The sequence below is a fragment of the Astatotilapia calliptera genome, chromosome 5 (genome assembly GCF_964374335.1).
Source record: "Astatotilapia calliptera chromosome 5, fAstCal68.1, whole genome shotgun sequence".
Taxonomy (NCBI): domain Eukaryota; kingdom Metazoa; phylum Chordata; class Actinopteri; order Cichliformes; family Cichlidae; genus Astatotilapia; species Astatotilapia calliptera.
The window spans coordinates 9896924-9922706 of NC_137426.1; the positions used below are offsets into that span (position 1 = coordinate 9896924).

Consider the following 25783-nt stretch of genomic DNA (forward strand, 5'->3'; position numbering starts at 1 on the left):
AAAAAATATTGACACGAAAACATCATCTCCTTCATGCATTGTATTTTCCACTTTTAAGTTGGTAATTAATTTGTAAATGCATTCTCTAAGTACTTAACGTAATAACATTTCCTATAGATGAACAATGTAACCATTGCTGCTCACCAGCACTGAAAATGGGGACTTTTAATTAAATGAAAGGCGAGGATGTGACACTGCAATGGTAAGCCAGCCACAGCCTCCTCATTCAGAGCCTCTTTTGCTTTCAAACACTGCTAACTTTTCATGGAAGATATTGTCTCTGTTTATCATGTTACGACTGCTGGCTTCTATCCAGGACTGTGATGCCAACGTACTGCCTTTGAAGTGTTAATTGGATATGCTGGATGCCATCTTTGTTTTTGGAATTAAAAAAACCCCCAAAAACAAAATTTTTAAAGTCAGAGTATGTGTGTCTCTCTCTTCGATCAGATGCTATTAAAACTTAATGCTAAGTTTTCCCATAAAGTGTGACTCCTGTTCTCTGAAATCAGTATTTGTGTAGCTATTCCATCTCCTTTGATCGTTTGCAGATGAACAAACAATAATAATCCTAATGCCACTGCGTTTTTCTCCTTCTGATGAAACGGCAAAATTAAGACACTATGTCTCTGACACACTAAAGCATATTACTGAAGAGCTTAAAGGAGGTTTTCACTGAGGTTCGAAGAAGTGGAGCATCTCTGTGAGTGCCTTTCCTATAATAAAACGTTGGTCAGTGTGTCTAAATTCTCATCTGACTTCTCTAATTCAGGCTGACTTTTTCAATAACGCTCCTGAGTTAACTCAATCTAGCAACAGACAGCTCGATGAATTGCTCTGTCATTCACTGTGAGTTTTGCATTCAGTGTTAAACTTGCAATCTGCTCAGCTGTAACACAATTAAGCAGCATCAAATGAAAATCAGTGTTGTTCTGAGTACATTTGCAACGAAGACATAAGGAGGCCCAGTCGGTCTCCAAGTGCGGCAACGGGATACGAGGAGACAGCAGGAGATTAAAAGAAAAAAGAAATGAGAAACGAGTGTATGTCTTGCGGTTTTTTGGGTGGCTGGGAAGTGGAAAAGCAGACAGATGAGCAAAAGGTCTGTGTGGGAATGAGTACAGCATGCAAAAGCAATGAGTTGGACAGCATCCTACTCACCTAGAGTGACCTCTGTCTGCATAGGCATGGACAGTGCTGGATGCTTCACTTCGCAGCTGAACAGGGCATCATTATCTAACTGGGGGTTGAGGGTCCAAGTAAGTCGGGCCTGCACCACCACAGAGCCATCACTCTGGGGGATGTGAGTGTGGCTAAAGTAGTAGAGTGGGTCTGTGCTGTGCACCCAGCGGGGGAACTCCCGGCTCACTACTGTCTCTGGAATGACCTCTGTTGCAGGGCTGGGTTCGTAGGCCTGTTGTCCATGAGTGTGGACACGTTGGGGGCTCTCTGTGTACAAGCGGGGCGATCGTCCTTCGGGATCCAAGAGGGAGAGGGACCGCTGTAACTTAGTGTCATCAAGGTCCCTGCTGATCAGTGGCCTGGCTCCTCTCACCCCTGCTGAGCTGCTCCCCTGGTCGTTGGCGGACGGTAGAGTGTAGGAGATCACCTCTATCAGCTCACCATCTCGTTTAAAGTATACCTTTAGGCAGAGAGGCGTTGAAAGAGAAAAACAGATGGAGTTGAGAGGAAAAAAGAAAAAAAAATGACATATTTAACTAGATACTTTATCTTTACCAGAAGAGTACACACAAATGCATGACTTCAATTTTGCCCTAATAGAATATGTGGTCAGGAGGTATCACAAGCTGCGCGGTAAACACAATATTGACATATTAATTTCAACACTGATTCTCATTTTAGTTCTATTTTGGTGCCAACAACTACTGAGCGCAATATCGGTCGTTTCACCTGCTTAATGCAGCTGAATGGTTACAGCCTATTGCTTACGCTGTCTGTTGGCTGTTGGCTGGGACGGCAGCATACAGTGGGATTAATAGATCGGCAGGAAAGATTAAGAACAGAGAGCCCACACAGTAAATTTTGTTTTGCCACAGAGCCATTACACTCAGTATAGAATGTGAAAATATTCAGTTTTTGTTCTCTGTGTTTTATCATCATAACAGCACCACTCACATTCTTATTTCTTTCCTTTCTTAATTGTTAAACATATAGAATAATGGCGTTTTAATTTGAGAATTGTCTCATTCCCTATTTCATTCTGCAGTAGCTAGTGCTGCAGTCAGGGATTTCCCTGAATATTACAAGTGTTTCCTTAGCATTTCATGCATCACATAATTTCTCCAGCTGCCTTATCTCTCAATAGAGAATTCATACTCCCATTTCTGCACATAACCTCCAGATATTAGCATTGAAACAAGGTTGTGTAGTTACAGCCTGTGGTATTTTTTGTTAATGAACAGAAATTTTAATCCGCAGCTCTTTGGGGAACCTTTGGTCATTTGAATTTAGTTTTTTCAAAGTATTATTTGTAGTTCTACAGTTCATTGCTTAGTATGTAAATTTTTATTATATTTGCAATAGGGAACTTTACATTTTATGACTCTTCCAGCAAAAAGAACGATTTACATTTAAAGTGACAGCACAGCACTGGATGTTTTCCATCCCCAACAACAAGAAGAACATCATCAACATCGGGGTAAAGGTCAGTTCTAAATTACCAGTATATCCCAATGTGAAACTACCACAAATGTTTCCAGGTAATCATCACACTTCTTGAAGTTTGCTTTAATAGGTTACTAATATGTAATTAAAAAGAAATAGTGTTGCAATTTGCAGTCCTGGGTCATGTTATTACCACACATTAGTCTTATAGGCATATTTTATTTCCACCTAATTACCACCAGTTTCTGACCTGTTATTATTACCTGTTGTTATTAAATAAACTTTAATGTAATACTACTCAGCACCACTGTTGATACAAGACAATTACTTGGATTTTTGGCAATAATTTGTTACTTCCATCTTATTACCTTCTTGTTTCCTTTTTAATATGACATTATTATCAAAATGCAACAGAAAGTGCTTCCTAACACTATAGTAATTAGTACAAAAGTAAAGCATTTCAAATGTCATATTGAAATATTTACACTTAGTGGACAGCTTTACCCTTTTGAGTCACATTCACTGTTACATCAATGTTAATTGTAATATGAATATTATTGACAAGGCTGCCTCCGTGGGCCCTGCTGCTACTGGACACACAATATCATTATGAGCTGTGTTGTGCTGCAGGGGATTTTTGTGGTATTTATAGCTTACTCATAAAACTTTCTAATGCACAGCAGATGTTGCTCAAACCTGCACAACACCTACAGTACAGAGATACAACAAATTTTCTCTCCAAAGTTTGCTTACTTTCGGTTGTTGTAGTGATTGGCACTTTTTCCTCCACCAAATTTTTCTACCAGTCTACCTCATGTGACAGCTTAAAATTCAATAGCACAATGGGAAGTGAAAACATCAACCTTATCCACAATGACCCTATTGCATCTGCTGCTAATTCCTACAGCTACTCAACAACTTGCGTAGAGAAGAAGCTTTTGTCAATGTGTACTGCAGCACCTCATTAATTATCACAGCAGGTGGAGGGAGAGCAGTGCGGATTAGAAAGATCTATGCACCTGTTCTCGAGCTTTTGTTGGACAAAATGGTGTGGGTACACAATAACACCTGTGTTGGCTATAGATTGGTATAATAGGGAATTAATTCAGTAAGCCTAGATAACTGATTTGTTTCCGTAAACATTAACAGACAAGTTCATTTATAGCCATAAAAGAAATATTGATTAAATGTCTGAATGACTTAACAGGGTGCACTGAGCCCTGTGTTATGTCAGCTCTCAACATGTTGGAAATAATACATTATTGAGGTGTTACTTCCAGCAAAATATCAAGAATAAGTTTTTTGTCACCTGTCTGGTTTAGTTAAAAGAAAAGGAATAAATGGATGTTTTATCAAAGACATGAATAAAATGAATGACACAAATGTAGCTGCAGGGAGAAACTAAAGTTCTATTTCTGTTTCATTATTCTGCAGTTCTGCTCCTTTCCTCTCCCATTAACAGATCGTATGTACAGTGGGACATGGATATGGAAACACTTTAGACAGCGATATAAATAGACATATTCGATATGAAAGTCTTCGAAGAGGAGTTGAGTGACACAAGTCTTTTTAGATTATTTGTTGTGCTGTCTAAATGATTACAGACTAGTCATATTTATTGTGACAATAATTTTTCTCAGTGTTAAACAGTATTACCATCATCAATTTTGAGACATTTTCCACTTGATACTACTTCTGCATTACTTGTGCCTGATTTGCTGAGCCATACGTTGTGGATATTAAATGCAAATTAGTAGAATGCGTAAGCTTTAAAAACATTCTGTCTTATACCAATATTTGTGAGACGTTATTGAATATTTCAAGCTCAGAATGCTAACTTGTAAGACATCATATGCTGAACAAATTGGATTTAGGATTAAAATAATCTGTAATAGTGGAATAAAGTTTTCCAAAGCCAATATTTAACATCTTGTAAACTGTTCTCTGAAATGATTGCATGATTCGTGCTGCAACAAAATAAGTTAACAGGACCCTGTGTCCTTGTAAATATTAATTTTGAACCAACTAATTCATCCTAAAAATCTATGCACAATTAAGGACACATCTGCCATCGCTGCTGTCTTGGTCTGTTTTTCTTTAAGCTACCTACTAATTTGCTAAAAATCCCATTTCCCACATTTCCTTGTTTGACAGGCAGAGATAATGGAAAGCACATCACTTCTTTCATTCTGTACAAATGAGAGAGCAAACACTGATTAATTTTCTACATGTGATTATAAAGCAGCCAAAATAACACTGAGGATGTCTCTCATTGTGATGCATGCCTCCAAAAGATGATAATGCTTCACAAAGTGACATGGGCACTTTTGTCGGATATGACTTTAGAAGAATCACCTTTTTGGATATTATGCGTTCTGATGAATGCACTTGTTTTTCTTATTGATCAATTCTGATCTTTTATGATGGGTTGATTTCCAAACATGTTGTGGGAAAAGATAAAAAGTACATCTGTAGTATCATGTAGGAGATTAGGTGCATTATATAGTCTGTAGTCATGACAGTGGCTTATGCCATACATTTTGCATTTTGCTGCCCCAGGACCTGGACTGGAATGTTCACTCTCATGTAAAAGAGGATTTTTGAGGGCCTTTGGCATTGCGGCTCTATTATTCTCTTACAGTGCTATTGCACGGAATAAAGTGATTATCAATCATGGCTCTGTTATAAATCCCAAAATACTTCATAGTTCAATATGTGCAAACAATGAAACCAGACACAAACCACTTACTTCATTCTAAAATGAATTAACCCAGAAAAAAAGAGATATGCAATTCTAAGCCCATATACAATGCCAAGGCAGTAATGAGTGGCATAAGAAGGGTTTTGCATTCCCTTGTGAATAGACTATGATGAGAGCACCTGCACTCTGTTCACTGCCAAAATGCCCCCACCTCACCAACATCATGAATTCAAAACCTTTTCAAAAATGTAACAATAATGCATTGGTCCATATACACCTTCATGTTGCTGCAATTAATCATGGCAGTGTCAAAAGGACAAGCCAGTAATTTTCATAGTGACAGAATGATTCAACGGGAGAGCAGAAGCAAGAGAAACAGGGAGAGAAAGAGCACAGAGGCAACGAGAGAGATCCTGGCCATGGCTTAATCAGCTTTCCTTCTTATTAACTGTCATTATCTTTCTTCTTTTCAATCAGTGCTTGCTTGTGCTCTGAGGATGTTCTAATAGTGGCACTGGGAAGCTATTATTGATATGCCACCAGCTTGCCTCAGCGCTTCAGATGCAGACAGATCTTGAAACATAATGGGTGACACTTTTAACTCATGCGTCCATTATATTCAGCCCTCTCAAAGCTGCAGTAGGGAATTTGTTGTGTTGGGTGTCTCCAGAAAGTGGTGAGAAGAAACAGGTTTTTAAAAAGGATGAACTTCCAGACACTGGAGATACTTCAAGGAGTAAAATGTGTGCAATATATGAAAATATGGTGGACCTAGTTTATAAATGTAAAGTACAGAACATACACTACACATTGTAGCGCACTTGCCTAGCATTGCTGATAGGTCTGATAGGGTAATATATATTCTAATACAGCCATGCAAGTAAACTGCTTCTATCACCTAAACACTTAAACTAGCATAGTCTACTTTTTACAGAAAAGAAAAAACAAGTTTAACATTACTGGTTGACCACATTTGCATATTTTCTCAGTTCTAATTTGACAATTAAAGAACCAATAAAAGGGAACATAGTCAGCCAGATGAAGGAACAGTAGGAGCCTTATGAAACTGCCTAGTATAACAAGACTTGCAACAGTATATTGGATGAAGTTCAGCACTTTCAAATTTCTATGCTAAGCCAGAATCATGTATCAGACATTATGCTGGATGCTGAAAGGATGTAAAAGGATGTTGCATAGCAACAGGGACTTTTTCTTTTCTTTAAGAGAGCCAAACAATTTATCAAAGCAAATACAAAGCCATGCCTGTTTAGGACAAAAGACTTTTTGTATTGAATGGTCTATTATAGCTCATGAGGTTCTTCTACACAGCGATAAGAAGTCCACGCTGAGCTGACATATGGTGCTTGTACCTGTGGTTGGCGCTGAACAGCGGAAAGGCATAATTACATGTGTGCATACTCTGTATTGTAGGGTAAAACAGAGATATGGTAATGTAATGAATTGGGATTCAAAGAATACTGAACAGAAGTATGTCAGAGAAACTTTCAAGGAAGGAGGTTATCCTGCCACAGAAAGAGCTAATCATATGCTTTATAAAAGCCAAACCAGGAAACATGTAAGCCAATCATGGTCATTCACTGCAAGCACACAGTTGAGGTTTTCAGCTGTGTGGTGTTAGACATATCTTTAGTTATGGTAGTAAAGATATAGGCACACTTACTGTTTTTGGAAGTTTAGGTTTAGAAGGAAATGTAATGCATTATTGAATCTTTCACTATATGCTGATCTTTCCTCTTACCTGCTATTCTACTCTCTTTCCTTTTGATGTTGGTTCATTATTTTTTAATCAGTTGTTTATTTTCTCCCATTCAAAAATGCAACTACCAAAATAAAATGAAACAATTTGAAAATACGATGGCTAAAATAAGCTAGTAAACTCTACTGTTTGCTATTGAAGTCTACAGTAGCTGCTTTGCAGCATAATTAGCAGCTCTCATTTTTGTCTTCACTCTGATAGTAACTCTAAGTATTGCTTAGACATAAGAGGAACTGTATGTGATTATTGGCAGCATAAAAAAAGTTTTGATACCTGAGAACATAAAAATTGGAGTGAATTCACATTAAAATAACCTTATCATTAAAATGAGGTTATGCATTTATGATTACAGTGTATCAGCGGCAATGAATGTAAAAATAATGTGAAACTGTGAAATGCTTTTCGCTCATGCTGATGCACTTACAGAGAATCATAACCTATGTTTGCAGTTCTGCTCAGCTTTATGGAGCTGAGATCATTGTTTTAGTTCTCTGCCCCTCAACTTCATTGCTAAGGTTCACTTACAGCAGTTTCACTGTGTTGGCCTCTGCTGCTAAAGGAAGCTGTTTCAAGTCTAAAAACTCCCTGTACATTCATTGTGTATGAATGCCAGTGGAACACTTAGCTCTATAACAACTGCAAGCAAATAAGCAAATGTGGAACGACAGCTGTTAAAATTTGGTATTTTTAGCATCTTTGTACTTTCAGTGTTCACCAAGGATATTATGTTATCTCAGTTTTGACAAAGACTGGGTTGAAGACACAAAATACAAGTGTATATTGTAGCCTGAAAAGCCAGTCAATACAAAATTTGTTTTATTTCAAGTCTATGTGAATATATCTTATTCGGCCCATTCTCCAAGACTAAAGTATTAATAACATTTTTTCCCTTCAAAGACTAAGTGGAAAACATTGTTACAGACCACCATACTTTAGAGTACAAAATGCCAATGAATGATCATATTTACTAGCTGTTACTAATTGCTGGCTCAATCAATTCAGTTGGTTTCTTTGTAAGTTGTGAGTCCCTATTGAGACCAGGCTTGCTATGATATGACATTGAAAATAGAGCTGACAACAGCTCATTTTGCAACAAGCCCCGGGCAGTAGCACCGACAAAGACTAAATGAGTTTCATCAAAAAGCAAATGGAGCTGTTTGAAGTTGCAGCCACATAACTGGGCCAAAGCAGAAACACTCAAGCAAATACTTACAAACCTAATAATGAGGTTTTATTATGCAGCATGACCGTAGACAATAGCATAAATAGAACAAATGGACACTATTTAAATGTCATATTTCTCCTTATGTGTATGCAACATATGAGTTAAAAAACAACACCACAACAAAATGCTATTTCTCCAGTGTAAATTTCCTTTTTCAAACCTTATATCTACCAGCTATAAGTATAGTTTGATTTCAAAACAGGTACTTCTTACTAAGTTTTGTCATGTCATTTGGTACATTTTAAGTGTCAAATATTAAAATAATACATGACAGAACTAAGCATGTGCTACAGCCTTAGCTATCAAATGACATTGAATAAACAAAAAATAGTTCTTCCTTTTTTCTTTTTACCCATTAAAAGCACCACAGTTAAGACTTAGAATTGGATTAAATATAAATTTCAAAGGGCTCAGTGAGACTAGAGTGTGAAAGTCTATTCTTAAAACCTGTCAGAGAACATTGGCAAGGTTTTTGGTTTATTATACGAGTACACAGCAAGTTAGACAGGTCATGATCAGTTCTCCTCTGAGGCAATGTTTCCGTCCAAATTGAAAGTGTTTTCCTTCTCGTGTTCCTTGAATCAGCAGACGTGGCCTTATATCTTACATCACTCTAGTCCAAACACAATATTCGCATATATGGTGCAGAGCTAATTCGCAATACTGAAACTACTGTCTGTACAATATATTTGGTATATTTATTCCTATGCTTTTCTATTTGGAGCAAACAAATCTCATTTTAAATGAATTAACCTTCTTTGGATGGTTTGATATTCTGAGTGTGGAAGCTTTTGGACCCTGTGCCTCCTGTGCTGTTAAGCTTTAATTTAAAGACACTTACCTGGCTTGCTATGGGGCTTACTGCTAATAAATAATTGAAATACTTTTTGTAACTTAGTCAAGTCACTTTTATGATATTTAAATGTGCATGATTTATTGAAACTTATTTTATATTAACAAAACATTTACATCCTTTGCTCATTTATGATCATATCAACAACTCTGCAACCTGCTACCCAAGGGTTGCACAGCTCAAAGACTTTTAGTGGTAATGCATTTTTCTGGTTATTCTGACACCTCATGAATGCCTTATATTCCACCCCATGAGAGCGCTAGGAACATAAAAGGCCCTTCACTCTAAAGTACTCACATCCAGGTGTTTTCACTTAGATGGGCTAATTAAACCCCTTCTCTGGACTGTGAGTTTGAACAAACTGTGCCGGACTAAAGTAAAATCCCCTGTTTCACACATTTGTGGAACAAGTTTAATCTTTGTGTTTTTAAGGGGAAAAAAAAACCAACCTGTATGGTGACTTTAACAAACTGCCAGCAAACTGTAGCTCTACTCAGCTTCAAACAGAATGAGTAAGAACGCCTGTGTGGGTGTGCAGGACTAATAAAATCTAATACAATTTTTTTCAGGGTTTGTTGTGGCAAAGGTCCTCAGTGGTAAAATGGAATTGCTTAAAAAAGGTGCTTTGAAAACAAAATTATGTCATCTTTTGGATGCCATTGGATTCAGGTTTCCCCATATGATTAATGTAGGAGCTCCATGACAGCGGTCCCCAACCCCCGGGCCTCGGTGAGTTGAGGCTCAGGTGTGAAATGTATGGTTTTCAGGGTTTTTATCGGTTTTCAGCGTTATTTTGTTATCGTTTTGATCGTTAACTCGGTTTTCCTGGGTCTTTTCACGTGTGTTATGAATAAATCTTCTTTTTTTCAGTACCGGTACTAGTTTTATTTTGTTGTATTTGTCCGCGACACCTCAAAGGCCGGTCCGTGAAAATATTGTCGGGCATAAACCGGTCCGTGGCGCAAAAAAGGTTGGGGACCGCTGCTTTATGATATGTTAGTGTGGAAGGTATAGTGGTCATCAATAGTCAGTTGGAAAGGTTTCTGTGTTTACGGTCTTTCATGTCTAAATCAAGTTCAACCAAATAGCTTGTTACTTTTATGTAAACCTATGATTTTGTCCATTAATGTTATTTTTTGTAGACATGCCAGCAATCATTCTTTCTAAATGTCAAAATATTAATTAGGAACAATGCTGCTTGCTTTTCCCCCAATTTTTTTGATCCAGTCTAAGATAAGGTGCACTGTTTCATGCACATATCCTTTATTGCAGCGTAGTATACTAAGTAGCAGGTTTCCTCTAATACATTGGATCGACAATTACAATATAAACGGGGGAACTTACATGAAGTGTTTTTGGCTGGGCATTGTGTACCTGGAGTCAAGTGTTTTTGCCAGTGCACAAAACCCTATATTTATAGATATAAGTTGTAATGGCAGCTATTACCTTCATGAGTTTTTATTATATGGCGTGCTGCAGGGAGGAGCCTGTTCTAACATTTGAATCCGAGCTTTATTTCGAGCCCCTGATGGCTCTTTCTTGCTTCACATTCGTAAACCCTCGCAATACTCTTTCACATGATTCTTCATTAGGTGGTAGACGAGGTTTGTTGTGTCGGTGTCTGTGGTGGGGACCAGTTTGCACAGTACATTTTTCTGCTCTGTGTCAGACTTTTCATTAACTAATAAATTCCATGCTACAGAGGTAACCCCTACTTTAGAAATGAGCTCCTCGATTTGTTCTGGCTGGTCCTTCTGTATTGGTGTGATGACTATTGCAAAATGTCATCTAAAGCAATGAAAAAATATTGTAGTAAACAGTGAGTTTTGCGACAGCATGAAATAAATGATATAATATGAAACGACCGTTGTTTTAATATCTTTTTCCATTATATTTCGTCATATCACACATCCCTAATAGTGATCGATAGTGAAATGAAAAATCACATTGCTTTTTTTTTGTTGGTTTAATCTCAATTCAGTGACTAAATCATTCAATTGGTCCATCACTGACAAAGCTAATTAAAAGCAATGTGACTTATCCTTTTTTTCACCAGTGCGTCAGAAAAAAAGGACCCAGCAGTGCTTAGCTTTAATGGCTTTAGGCACCCTGTGAAATCACAACAGGCAAGAACCACAGTAGACATCACACTATCAACCAGGAAGTACCTGAGAGACGGAAATCATGTTCACCTTGTATTCACCTCTCACTGAGCTCATAATTGCTGGAGAAAGGTGCACTGAGGGTCTGGAGTCCATTACCATATACCCATGGACAATGATTAATGACCCAGTGGGAACTAACAGCAAGTGACTGCTCTCAAACAGCGTCCGTAAGCTCATATGCCACCAAACATCTGAGTATATACTTCAGATATTGTAAGACCTTGTTTTGCACTTCAAAGCATTGAGAAAAATGTGACTGTGACTAACACAGATGCATACAGCTGTTTCTAAATGTGTGTGGATAAGGGTGTACTGTTCTGGTTGTGTGGTCGCAGAAGCAGGGTTTTGAGTAATTGGCCTATGGATTCTTTCTAGTTTTGTATTTTGTATTTAAAGATCGTCTTTGGATACGAATTTAGCTTTCTATTCACACTGTTATTTATTTGTGTTTACATGTCTTCTTTGTATAAGTTCTTTCTGGATTTGTTATTCGTGCCTTTAGGTCTTAGCCTGAGTTCCTGATACACTTACGTTAATTTACTTACTTTGTGTTCCCATCCTTTTCCTTGTCTTTGTATTTGTCTTTTTATCTTTCTCATTTGCCTGTTAGTCATTTGTGTCAAGTTAATCTTGTCCCCCGTGTCTGTTGTTACTCTTATTTCTATTTTATTTTGGCTATTGTTGTTCTCTGGGTTTTGTGTGGAGTTTTTCTTCCTGTCTTATTAGGTTGTCTGTGTTCCCACCTGTTATAGCTCCCCTCGTTATCTTGTGTGTGTATATACTGTCTCCTCTTGTCCTTGTTGCTGTGTGTCACCTTGCCCTATGTTTCCTAAGATTTCTGGTGTCCGGGTTGCTGTTTCTGTTCATTAAATGCTTTCGGACTGTCTGTATTCCATTGAGCTTATGGGATTAAAGTGGAATTTTGAGTTTAATTCCTGTTCCTCAAGTCCTGCATTTGGGTCCACGATCCACAACCTTGACATTAATTATAATAATTATGTGCGAATGAAATAACCTCCATAACATGCAATTACATGAACCGTGTAAATTTGATCTACTCATTTTATTGTCTACATTGCACAACAAACATATTTATGATACTCAGTCACCGGTCAGTTTGCCTTCTGTGGATCTAGAAAGCATATGATAGGGTACCAGGAGAGGAATGGTGAAAGTGTATGAGGAAGTCAGGAGCGGCAAAGAAGTATATGAGGGTGGTAAAGGACGAGTGTGAGGACAGCGAGACAGCGTGGGGTTGGACTGACAGATGGGTTGAAGTTGGGGGTGGAATTACACCAGAGGCTAACTCCAAGCCCTGTCTTTGCAGTGGAGATGGACAGGCTGACAGATGACGTCTCCATGAACAATTATATTCAGAGACAACATTGTAAGCTTTATTTAGAGTAGTGAGAAGCTGAAAGAGAGTCTGGAGAGGTTGTGGTATGTACTGGAGAAAAGAGGAATGAAAGTCAGTAGATGCAAGAAGGAATACACGTTTATGAATGAGCGGGGGAGAGGTGGAAAGGTGAAGATGCAATGAGTAGAAGTGGTGAAAATGGATTTTAAATACCTAGGGTCAACCTTACCAAGAAATAGTTAGCGTACAAAAGATGTGAAGAAGAAAGTGCAGGAAAGGCGGAATTGGTGGAGACGAGTGTGATTTGTTACCGAAGGTCAGCAGCAAGAGTTTCACAAGACATTAGTGAGACCTGCTATGATGTATGGCTTGGAGATGTGGCACTAGCAAAAAGACAGGAGGCTGCAGGTGGCAGAGCTGAAGATTTTCAGTGGGAGTGACCAGGAGGGACAAGATTAGAAATGAGTACATCAGAAGAACGGCTCAGGTTGAGCAGTTTAGAGACAAAGTTAGAGAGGCAATGTTGAGATGATTTAAACAGAGGGAGAGATATAGAGTGGATATACTGGACAAAGGAAGTAAAAAAAATGAAGCTGCCAGGAGGAAGAAAAAATTGGAAGACCACAGAGGAGGTTTCTGAGAGAGGATCTGCAGAGTGCTTGTGTGACAGAAGAGGGTGCAAGGGACAGTATTACATGGAGGAAGATGATTCACGGTGGCGACCCCTAAATTGAGTAGCCAAAAGAAGCTGAAATGAAAGTAATAGCAGCACATATTTTAAATGACTGCAGGAAGATGCCTTCTAAACTCTGATATTATTATTTAGCAAATAACAGCAAATTTCAGTGGGACGCATATATAAATAGTACTGGTCTGTGCACTGAAAAACAAAAAAACATGCAACAGAGTTTCTGTTTGTCTATAATAAACAACAGGCATCTGTGTGCTGTAAAGGCAAGTCCCAATCGAGCTGGCAGCATGGTACATCTTCAGCAGCAACTCACCGATGGGGCTGGTTTCCCTCCCTTTGCAGTGCAGACAAGAGTCAGATTCTGGGCTTGGTACCGACTGAAAGGGGCTGGAGTGTTTTCTGCCACCACTGATATGTTGTTTGGGGGTGCTGTGAAAGACAAGGGAAAAGATGTGTGAAACAGCATCCTAACACACAACCTGAGAAATTCATAAACACTTACAAAACATCAGTTTTCACTTTCTCTGTGCATTGCAAGAGTTATTTCGTGATGAAATGTCATCTTAGGGTTATATAAGTAGGTGGAAACCCTACTGGCAAAACTGACAGCAAAGTAAGAGCAAGAAAGGGAAAGCGGATAAAGAGAATTGCAATTCTGTCCAGATATTTAAAACTGACTAAAACAAATGTAGAGACCTACTTTATCTATCTACTATATCTATTTTCAAAAGAAAGCAAAAACCTGCTGTGAGAATCTCAGCTTTAAATGGAAACTGAATGGCGGGGACAATATGTTCGAAACTCCCCAGGGCTCATGCGAGTCGGATAAGGCTGATAAGGTAGAAAATCTCATACATATCATATCACTAACCCTCTATCTGAATCTCTCTAGGGATTCCAGCAAGTATGTCATGGTAGTGTAAAGGGAAAACATGTGAGCAAGACTTCACAGCACTTTAGAGGAGCACAGGGAGGGGAAGGGGGTAATGAATGGAAATCTCACACGTTCCCCAGAAAATCAGCTGTTCAACATGCAGTGCTCTGGTCCTTTTTATGGCAGCTTAAATATGAACGTACATACTTCACAGACCACTGTGTGATGGTTTAAATGAAATATTAACAGATACCTGGTGACAGTCATGGCTACCTACACAAGGACTATCTGAATTTTGATCAGGAATGCAGAGCATCAAAAACAGTTTTCACAACATTTTCTATTTTTCTTTCATGTAATTGTGTTTTTATCTCTGTGAGGGATTTCATGAAACATTGTGCACACATATTTAAAAGTTAGCTGCTCAACAAAATTTGGCAGCAGGACGCTTTAGTAACACATGAACAGGCCTGAGCTCTTATCAGAATAAGAAACATTTTTGTAATGCCTCAAAAACTCTGTGAATGGAGAGAAGAATCTTTTTGAGACAGATAAGGCCGATAAGGCAAAAAGAAAGGTCACGCAGAGATCAGTGGCTTTTTCATGTGCCAGTTTTATGTGTAAATCTATCAAGCAGTTTTAAACAGACATGCCACAGCAATTAATTGATTAAAAGCAGGTGGGAGTTGGTGGGGGATTTAGCTGCTGGCTCGGGTGCCTCTGTGTTTCCACACCTCTTAATTGCTTATTGATGGAATTCATATGGTTGTAAATTAACCTTAGAACACTCCATTAGCTTACTGACAAGCCTGTCTCAACCTGGCATATGATAAGCTGTCAGAGGTGTCTGCTTCTGACCAGTCAAGCTCAAGTACTTGACACAGCAGTGTATGTAAATGGCATATAGTACAGTGAAGCTGCACTAATATGCACACCATATAATAAGATGATAATAAAAGAAAGCAATTCAACTTTATAGGGCTACAATATTGATTGCTGTATTCTATAAAACAAAATTATATTCTGTTTTGTGGAGTCCAGTAAATGTATTCTGGACACTCCTGGTACTTTTTTCCTGAGCTGTGCAGTTAAAATATGAATTAGTTTTGCAATATGAACATCTGTGAACACAAAGAGATCAAGAGAGTTTTTCCAGCAATCTGTAGAGAGCTTTAGCACAAACACATGTAATAAGTTAATCTCATGAAAACTAATCTAATTACAATAAAAATAATTACTGTTAAATTGGATGTCTCCATTTGTCTAATAAACACAGATAATCCCCTGAAAGTTATCTAAAGCACTAGAAAAAAAGATGCCTTCTTTAGTTACAAAAATTACTAGTACAACCTTAAAAATGCAGAAATAAATTGATTCCTCACTCTGGTTCAGAGGTGCTTCACATTTATCATGATACTCTATTATTTTCTGCCCTGTAGGTGTGAGGGCATCTAATAGAAGTCAAAGCCTAAGACGAGCCTTAAGCCTTGGTGAAATATTTGATATGATTAATACCAAGATGTACTGTGCACAGCACAGTATTTTCAAACACAACAACCCTAAACAGGATTAAGATGGCTGAATGTAATGATTGCATCTAAGCCTTTCATACCTCATTTAATTGAAGTTGTCTCTTTGCTCACTTGTTAAAGGTTGAGCTGATTTTTCTTTTCTGTTTTTCCCTGCGATGGAGTTCTTTGTCTTACAGAGATCTTCATATCACTTATTTGAAAAGAATATACACATATTTTTAATATAAATAATTTAAAATGTCTCTCTTGACAAGGTTACTGCCAAACGCAATATTTGGGACTGATAGCGCTCATACAAAACATGGAGAGAAAAATATTTGCACTGAAACTCCCCCCCCCAAAAAAATATGTCACAGTCAAGTGTGCTAAACAATACGTCCTCTTGGGAAAAATGTCAAAAGAGGAAAAACTTGCAGAAAAAATAAGAAATATCAATATGAAAATGTGACATTCTTCCAGAGTTTTCTTTAAAGACTCAAACAACCGAAGTAGATATATAACAATTCCAAAACCCTCTTTATGAAATCTACACACATTGTATGGGCATAAAATATTTCTCCTCTATATACCTGTCAGTGCTTTAACATACTGGCTGTGGCAACAGCAGATGCCACGATACACCGATTTCTGCCAACCTTTAAAAAAGCAACGAAAAAGTTGGAGGATAGGGTGGTGGTGTTAGAGAAAAATAAACCTTTGACAGGTAGGAGGTCAGGAGATGTCCTGATTAGGAGATTTGTACTTTTCATTTCTATTAGCTTATTAGATTTGGACAACAAAAACTACTTTTGTTTCTACTTCCACAACACTAAAAAATAATGCTTACCCAGTGTGTTTAAATGTGACTCCAGGGGGCAATTTACAAGCGTCCATATGTGATGAGTTAGGGCCCATTGCCCTAATGCAGCCTGGTGTGTCATGACACTCAGACATTTTATGTGGAATGGTAGCAGCTTTGACTAAACAGAAGTATAGGATGTCCTGGAAATAAAAGTGGTTTTCATGATCTTTTCATCTTTTCTTTGCCGGTGTATTTTCTCCAATCTCAGGGGCTCATTTTATTTCTTCAATCGTTACTTAAAATTAAAACTTTTTGAAAACTTGCAATTACTGTTTTAGGATGACAAAACCACGAGAGGTGAGACACCTTTGCCTAGTCTGCAAAATATATACTGTATAAAATGCTGGGTGTGTTTCATTGCATCATAAAATATAGATCCCGAAGCCTATGAAATGTGAGGTCTGCAGTCCCACAGCCTGCCGTCTTTGTTTCAAAAACCGCACTTGCACAGCACTGCATTAAAAGCAACATTTAATTCCTTTTGTCCCTAATAGTACTACTGCTAGTCACATCAATAACAATCTCTCCCGCTATTTACCACCTCCTTTTTTTCTATATCCTCAAACAGCATTACTCTGCTATCTTTACTAACAAAAAAGAAAAACAGAAAGGGAGAAAAAAACTGCAAAAGGGGATTGGTGAATCTGCAAAACAGAAGAACATTTAATGCTCCATAGAGACAGCCTTCCCTGCCTCATAATTAGGGGATTTAGAGCTCTGGAGACAGCTGGACTCACAAGCCACTCCCAACATCCCCCTGTACTAAGCACCCTGACCTTGAGTCCACATCTCTGGGGGTTTATTTATTGTGTGTGTGTTGTATGTGTGGTGGTTGTGGTTGTAAGATGAGCGTTGCAAGAAATACTCTCCAGTCCAGTCCATGGCTTTTACTTCTACTCTTACTGATATTAATACATTAACTGAACTGTACTTATTCAAATGTTTCAAAGTAATCAAAGTGGGACTTTTGAACGAGTTCGGCAAACTAAATGAATGTAATTTCACTTGAAGGCATTTTGCCTCTCAGCATTAAAGCTAAGAGGATTTACTTCATTCTTAATTCCTGTATGGCTTTTGTGTTAGCCCTTTTATAGACTAATGATCAATAAGGTGCACTAGTGCCTCACACACCACATGCCGCAAGAGGCTCCCAACATCTGTACCTGCATTTATTGGTACAGAGAGTATTGTGGATAGACGGACAGAAAAGTAAAATAAAAAATTGCCAAAATAACATAAATTCCTCTCTGAGTTTTAAAAAGTTGAAGGTTGAATTAAATATGCAAGCAGAAAGAAAGACATTTGATCCCAAAAAACATCTAAATGTACTTTAGCAATGTAGTACTTTCTCTACTGCTTTGCAGCAAAATATTTCTCTCATTCTCATTTCAGTGAGATTTTTTCATTTTAAAGAGGTCAGGTACAGCCTATAAAAATTGTGGAGGTATTTGACATATTTGGACAATCAAACATACAGCTCTCTTTTAAACACTGCCTCTAAAAAGAAAGTTATTATTTCTCAACAAACTAGAAAATAATTTATGGATTTTCATTAACTGAACAAAAATGTATATCGTCATCTTCTGTGGAAAAGGTATGTATGTATGTGTCTGACCGTAGACGCTAACATTGCCTTTTAGCAAAAAACAAATCAACAACAAAACAAAATAATTTTAGTTGCATGATATCCAGGGGTCTCTCGAATATGGAGCCGCTTCAGATCCTTCTGCATAAGTTTAAAGGGATTCAAATCATGACTTAGGCAATTCCATAGCCATCTTTTTTTGACTAATTTCTTGGTGGAATTGCTAGTATGTTTTAAAATGATTGTCCTTTTGGAAGATCCACTTCAAGCTTCAGAATAATGACATTATCTTCAGTCACTCTTTGATATGATATAGAGGTCTCCAGTCTATCACAGGGCGAATATAGAGAGAATGACAACCAGTCACACTCACATTCACACCAGTTAACAAGTTAATCTAACCCCATTAATAAATGTGGGGATTTTGGACTGTGGTCAGAGTATCCGTACAGAACCAACAGAAACGCGTGAAGATTGGCCACCCAGCATCTTCATTTTCCGTCTCCTCACTATATGTTCCTGGCACTAATATTTTCTCCTCATCGTCTCACACAACTCATTCAGTTACCAACATTTGTTTCCATGTCACCCATGACAAAGCTATGTGCATTTAGTATAATTTTATTAATTATGAAAACATCTTTCTTCAGAGTAAGCCAGTATATTACTTAGCTGCTCCTAAATGTAGTTTATAATTGGCCCAAAACACAAAAGCATAAGTGAGAGTTTAACTGGGAAAAGTGGAAACAGAATTGCCCGTGCCAGATTACTGCAAATTAAGCGACTGGAAACTCAGAATGTCAATTTAATTGACTCTTTCACCTAATATCCATCCCAGAGGAATCTGAAATAGTAGTTAATTGCTTCATCCCTGAGCATCTTCTATGATCTCAATTTCACTCTTTGGCTTGAGGATATGATTTTGGCATCCAAAAAATCAAAACAAATTTTACACTGCAAGCTCCTGGCATTGCACAAAACATACAGCATCCCCCTCTGGTGCCTCACTTTTACTCTAAGGGTGAGATTGTTCCTAACACAGATGTTTGTGGAAAAATATGCATGTGTAGAGACACATACTTACACACACATGCAAGTGAAACAGTCGTTTTTATAAGCTCATGGGTGTAATTGTGACCTCTTGTAAGTCTAATTGTTATATTTTCGTTATTTAACAGACACACCTTGGGCATGCCAGACGGAGTTAAGCTGAATAAAACATAAAACTCTCTTAAAAGTTTTTGCATTCTTTATTTTGAAAAGGCTAACAATTGGATAGACCATTAATGTAGCAGTGGGGAAATAAAGGGTTATTTCAGTGGCAGACTGAAATAAAAGTTAAATCTTTTTGAGAAGAAAAAAAAGAAGATATCTTGAAATGTTTGCTGGCATGAGTTCTCGGTTTCCAGTGTGTGTGTGTGTGTGTGTGTGTGTGTGTGTGTGGGGGGGGGGGGTCCCAAAAAGACACTGAAGTTCTTATTTAATCACTTTTTCTATTGTGCTTTTGTATTTGCATATACACTCCACCTTGTTAATTTGCACGGGTTATTATTGTGCTGTCAGTACATATCAGATCCTCCTGCCCCAGCCAACCACTGAGTGGTGTAGCTGCTCGCGAAGAGAAGGAGACTCTGGTGGCTGTCAGGAAGAGGAAGGGGATGACACAGAGACAAAAGCTTGTGTCACATTGAACAAGTCCCCCAGTTCCGAAGCCCATTAATCATACCGGTTGTGTTGAAAATGCACCAAGCACATAGATTACATGCCTGCGTGTTTGGACTGGTCTGCCTGTTTTTAGATTGTGAGAAATATGTTTGCACATTCGTGACTTGAAAGACTTTTAAGTGATGCATTGCTGAGGAACGTCCGTTGCTCCTCAAGAATTCTTCTCATAGAATTACAATCTACAGTCTGAACCCAACCTCACCCTCACCCTCACGTAAAAAAAGGTTTAGGATTATTACTAAATATACTAAATATATTTCACTTTGTACGATAAAGAGAATAATGTGGAGCGTAGGAATAGTTGTGCCTTTTTCCACCTCTTGCTCAGTTTCCATATGGTAAGAGATATGATAAGTCATGGCTGCATATGGCTCTTTCCCCATTCTCTCCCCAGGCTGCTGTTGTCTGATGGTAAACCAGTCTTGGACTTGCAACTTTGTACGTGTAATGAGGGCAAGGGGGACAGAAGAGAGGATTTTACAAGCACAGTTTGAAGGCTTGGTTGAGACAAGACAAAAGGGAAAGCTTTTTTGGGCTCTCAAATAGCAGACAGTGGCAGATGGGACTTACCCTGTACCCAGCCCAGCATCAATTATGCCTTGACTGGCACCCTTATCCCTAAAGTCCATTTTTGCTCCAGGGCAGAGGTTTGGATTTTCAGTTGGTTACAGTTTACCTCCTATACCTCTTGCCTTGTCCAGCCTCACCTTTCAGGATTGAGGGAAGTCACATGGATACACCTTTAAAATTCCCAGTATCTTGTGGATTCACTTGATGTATGTAGGTGCAATATAATTTTTTAATTTTGCTTTATTTGTCATTTATTTTAATTTTAAAACACTTAATATCAAAATACGGCTGTAGTCATATGAAGCCGAACAGCGAGGTAGTGAAGTATTCATCATTCAATTATAATCCCCAGACCATAAACAATCCCCCATAAAGTCTTTGAAAAAATCTACTTCAAATGCCTGCAGCCAGATGGCCACAGGCTCTGCAAATGTCGATATGGTATACACAACATTCAGGGACAGGGAGGAGAATTCATATTTCAAGCTGACATGTAAGGGTTGTTGATGGGGCAGTTATGACCAAGATAAATGGGTAACAATGCATCAACAGTTTCTCTTTTTAAAATGGGCAAGAAATACAAGAGAATGACTTTTATTACCTTGGCATAGTTAACCTTTTCTTTAGTCTTAATTAAAAATACTTTTGAACAGCTCACTCTTAGTTATTGTCAGTAATTGAATAGTTATTCAATTGTCATTTTGCCAGTTTAAATATTTCACTTTAAGAAAGTAAGAAATAAATGACAGTCTTTGCTATAAGACACACAATCTCTGCTATTAAATCAGTGAAAATAACAAACTTCTTTGTGCGTCCAACTCAAGAGACTAATTTTATAATCATCATAGCATATCCTGACCGCAGTGCAAATAATAACATGTGCAATTGCTGAGTTGTTGATATATTTTACCGAACTAATTTTACTGTCTTTCAATATTTGGGGAGCAATACATATGTGGATCTTCCTTTTTAAATTAAAGGTTTTCTAGATATAACAATGTAGTGCACAAATGCATTCAGACATGTGCATTCCTAAGCGCCCTATGAAAATTTGACCTTTATAAATCTTGTGAGGAGATCTCGCAGGGAGCATCTAAACTGAGAATTTAAAGTTTAAAAATCTCTCTGGGCTTTAATTATTCATCGTGGCTTGAATGGCAGGTGAAACACTGATCTATACTTTAGTTTCACAAAGAGAATATTTGAAAGTACACCTGCACCAGCTTAACAGAGTTTCATGTGTGTTTTAATGTTTTTACACAAAAATACATTTCCTATGTGAATTTACTTGGACCTAGAGTGAAGAGAAGAGGTGTTTATTTAGTAAACTGTAATGTTAGGATCAAACTGAGATGCAGGGCACTAGTAAAATATTTACTGTGAATACTGTCTTGTATCTGTGTGGAGGTGAGAATGGGTCAATGAGTGTAAAAGTGTAAAGCATTTGAAATAAAAGTACTTCACATAATACAAATGATTAATCCAAATTTAAAAGCAGATATTTACTACTTTGTCATGACAATTTAATTCTTTTTCTTGCCTCAGCTGAAAGGTAGTAGCAGGCCACACGTGCATAAATGGTTGTAAAATGGTTTTAACTGGTTCCCCAGCATCCCCATTTTTGGAAGACGTTAAAAAAGAGAGAAAAACCCAAAGTAGCTACAAAGGGCAGTGTGCTCACTGTAGTCAATTAATTCCTCGGGGAGATGAGGAAGAGGGAATGTTTAGAGTGTCTAACATGACTAGAGGGATAAAACTGGTTAATCAAATGCGAATGTCCTCCCTGTGTTGTTTCTGACTAATGGGTTATTTGTGATGAGTAATTCTCAGAAAAGAATGGGATATAAATAAATGCTAGCATGTCTGAACAATGTTCAAACCTCTTTGCTGAGTATGACTCTTTTTTTTTCAACAATAGAAATATTGCGGTAGTCCTGTTGCATCTGAATATTCAAACAATAACCATATAGTATTATACTGTGGTAAAATCTACAGTTGACTGTTACATTAATCTATCTTTGCGTTTATGTCTGCTCATTAAGTTGCTGCTCAGTTTTTCCACCACTATGGCGAACAGTAAATGGACTGGCTCTTATATAGAGCCTTTCTACTCTACTTGAGCACACAAAGCACTTTGTATTACATGTCTCTTTCACCCATTCACGTCCATTCATAGAAGTAAGTTTTTTGTTGCACCTTTGTACTTTCTATCTAACATTCGCACTCAGATGAATGCAATATCTTGCCCAGGGATACTTTGGCATGCAGACTGGAGCAGCCTGGGATGGAACCACCAACCTTATGATTAGTAGATGATCTGATGAACCTACTGAGCTCCAGGTATAGCTATCCAGTAAAGCTTTACCGATATTCAAAATCGAAATTCACATATAAGGCTGCTTATTTCACCAGTCTGAACAAATGCACCCAGTTTCAATTAACCAGATTACATAATACGAGTGGAAATTCTCTGTTTTTTTGTTTGTGTGTTTTGTTTTGTTTTGTTTTATCCTAAATATAGCTTTGCATGTTATCTTCTTTGTTGCAAATATTGGATTTTAAAGGCAAATCACCAAAGAAGCTCTCAGGAATGAACTATCTGAAATATTTAAAAGTGAGCATATCAAAACATTTCTGAAAAAAAGTAGCGCCATACATCATAAAATTATAATGATCTTTTTATCTTTACTTGTCACTTGTAAGATTTTTAAAATCAACAGAGAAATAGTCAAGAAGGATGGAAATGTTACCCTGTTGCTGTGTTCTCCAGAGTCCATTCATAGAGGCATGCCTCTACTCAGTGCACCTGCAATTCCTCAACTTAATTTCTGTGGTGCATCTATCAATATTTACTGGACACAACAAACATTATGAGTGACATTTACACTCCTCCTCAGGAAAAGACTAAATCCACAAGGCAGAGTTGATTTAATTTCTCAAAGGACTAAGCCAGGCCTGTTGATCAGAGCACTTTTCTCTGCTTTTTCTTCTTATTTACCCATGTTTTGTTCATCTTATCGTTTTGTTTGTCAGCTTCATAAGCAATTACATTAAGCGCTATGGTGAATCAAATCAGAAGCTCATTGTGAAAAAAGCCTACGCGTTAAACACTGAGAAGAATATTTTTTTTATCTTTGTGTGTGTGTGTGTGTGTGTGTCTATATGCTTGTGTGTACACACACACACAAGCATATAGACACAAAAAGAGAGAGGATAAATATGTACATAATTAGAATACCTCAAATACTTTAAAAATTAAAATAATAACATTTAAATCGATAGTAACCTTCATAAAGACTCAGCACTTTTTTAAACATGAGATACAAATGTAAATCAACCATTAGCTCTGAAATGATACTTGATTACTTCATGGTGACATATTACATCTCCAGTTCCTAAATATTCATGAATGCAGTGGTTCTGATTTTCGGCCATAGAAAATATTAGATTTATGCAGAGGGTGAAAACAGCTTTCATTTTCAAAATAAATTGAACTGTGATGGTGAAGCGCCTCGTTTTAAACTAGAAATGATGACTAACATCCCGGTGATCCTGGCCTCCTTCTGTGCCATAAAGAAAGCCGTTTTCTGCCTCCCACCTCTGAAGTTTTTGATCATTAATTCAATGCAGCGAACAACTTCTGAAAATGTTATCCAGTAGACCATGCTGGATATGTACACCAATGTATGTACCTTTAGGCATCTTTCACTACAATTCATATTTTTCTATGTAGACAGTTGAATCGTTGAGCGAGACATTTCAGTCAATTTATCATCAAATCCCAAAACTCCCATTCTTTACTTGGGTTATTTCACACATTTCATACAAATTTAAAAACAGTCTCAATTTAATCGAAAGTTTTTCCTTCAAGACATTTTGGGTTTTGTTTCAAGGACGTCTTTAATAGCCAAAACAATTAGAAATTTAACTGACATTCCATGAGACGTGGCAGTTACTGAATTAAATGGTGCTGAAATGCTGAGAGATCGGGCTGAGACAATTACAAAATGAAAGACTTGTTAAGACTCAATTAAAGTGTGGTTTTGGATTTGCAAAGGACAAAAACAGAGGAGACCATAAGTCAAGTTCTGAAATGAGCCATACAGTACTACAAATGCCAGGTTCTTGTAAAACAATACAGTCTTTGAGATTGCCTGGCAAGGCAAGCCTTCACCAGCTCCAGTAAGGCATGGAGACAGAAAAAAGAGACCACAGGCAAACTACATTTATGTGCAAAAATATTACATTTTAAACTGGTATTTATAAAGAAATGTAAATGTAGACTATTTAAAACTTAACATTAGTATGTACTGAGAAATAAAGGAGGAATGCTAAAGATGAAAGTAGAAATCATCACAAATTTTGCAGTGAAGCGAGATTTATTATTTATGATTGAAACAGTTTAACCATGCATACCTGTACGCTATTTTTTGTCATGAATCTATAAAGTTTTATGCACCTAGCTTTAGAACGGACCTCATGGCTGGTGAACACTGAATTCAAGTGTCATGAATTTTGCCTTCATATTAACTGCACATGTAGAGAGCCACTTCATCACAGCACCCTACAGCCTGAAGCCATGATTACAGTTTTCCTTGAGTACATCACCAGTTCCCCATGTAGAATGCTATAATTGCTGATGACCAGATTGCTCTGATTCACCCTGGAAATTGCTGTGATTCAGCCTGGAGTTTGATTTTTATGAATATTTGTATTTGTGAGAGGATGTATTTTCACTAAATGTGTGCATGCAAGTACAGTGATATGTTTACACATATATGTATGCCTGTCAGTGACCATCTGTTTAGCATCTAGTTTATTTCAAAAGTTCAAAGAAAAAGGGTTGAAATGGATATTTTAAGAGATACCAATTGTAAGAAAAAAAATCTGTCCCTGTAAAGACACAGCTTTTACAGTATTTTTAGACAAAAACCCCTTCAAAGATAAAAGCCTTCTACACATGCTTTTTGTGTCACAGAATCAGAAGGCTGTACAAAAACAGTGAGAGTTCTTAAAAATTGTAGTTCTTTATTAAAATACACCAAAGAGATTTAATGGACATTTCAGGCTCTGAATTTCTGGGATAAAAAAAAAATCATTTTATGTGTTTAATTCAGAAATTTTTTCAAAATTCTAGAAAGAAAGAAGAAGAAAGTAGAAGACCACTAGTCAGTGTTTTTATTTAAATGGGAAGTGTAAAAAAAAAAGTCATCATCAGTAGTGTTGTCTTTCTTTTTCATTCTTTTTTACTTAATTGAATAT

At 37.5% G+C, this 25783-nt stretch overlaps 1 protein-coding gene across 3 annotated transcripts in view; it reads right to left on the bottom strand.

Moving 5' to 3' along the window:
* Window positions 1-25783, bottom strand: part of igsf21a (immunoglobin superfamily, member 21a) — a 179228-nt gene that overhangs the window by 16026 nt on the left and 137419 nt on the right. For all 3 annotated transcript variants that reach the window (XM_026167142.2, XM_080301159.1, XM_026167143.2), the window contains 2 exons: window positions 13708-13823; window positions 1162-1642 (listed from right to left, as the gene is read on the bottom strand). In XM_026167142.2, coding sequence (XP_026022927.1) covers window positions 1162-1642; window positions 13708-13823 — 597 coding nt within the window. The remainder of the gene's footprint in view (window positions 1-1161; window positions 1643-13707; window positions 13824-25783) is intronic.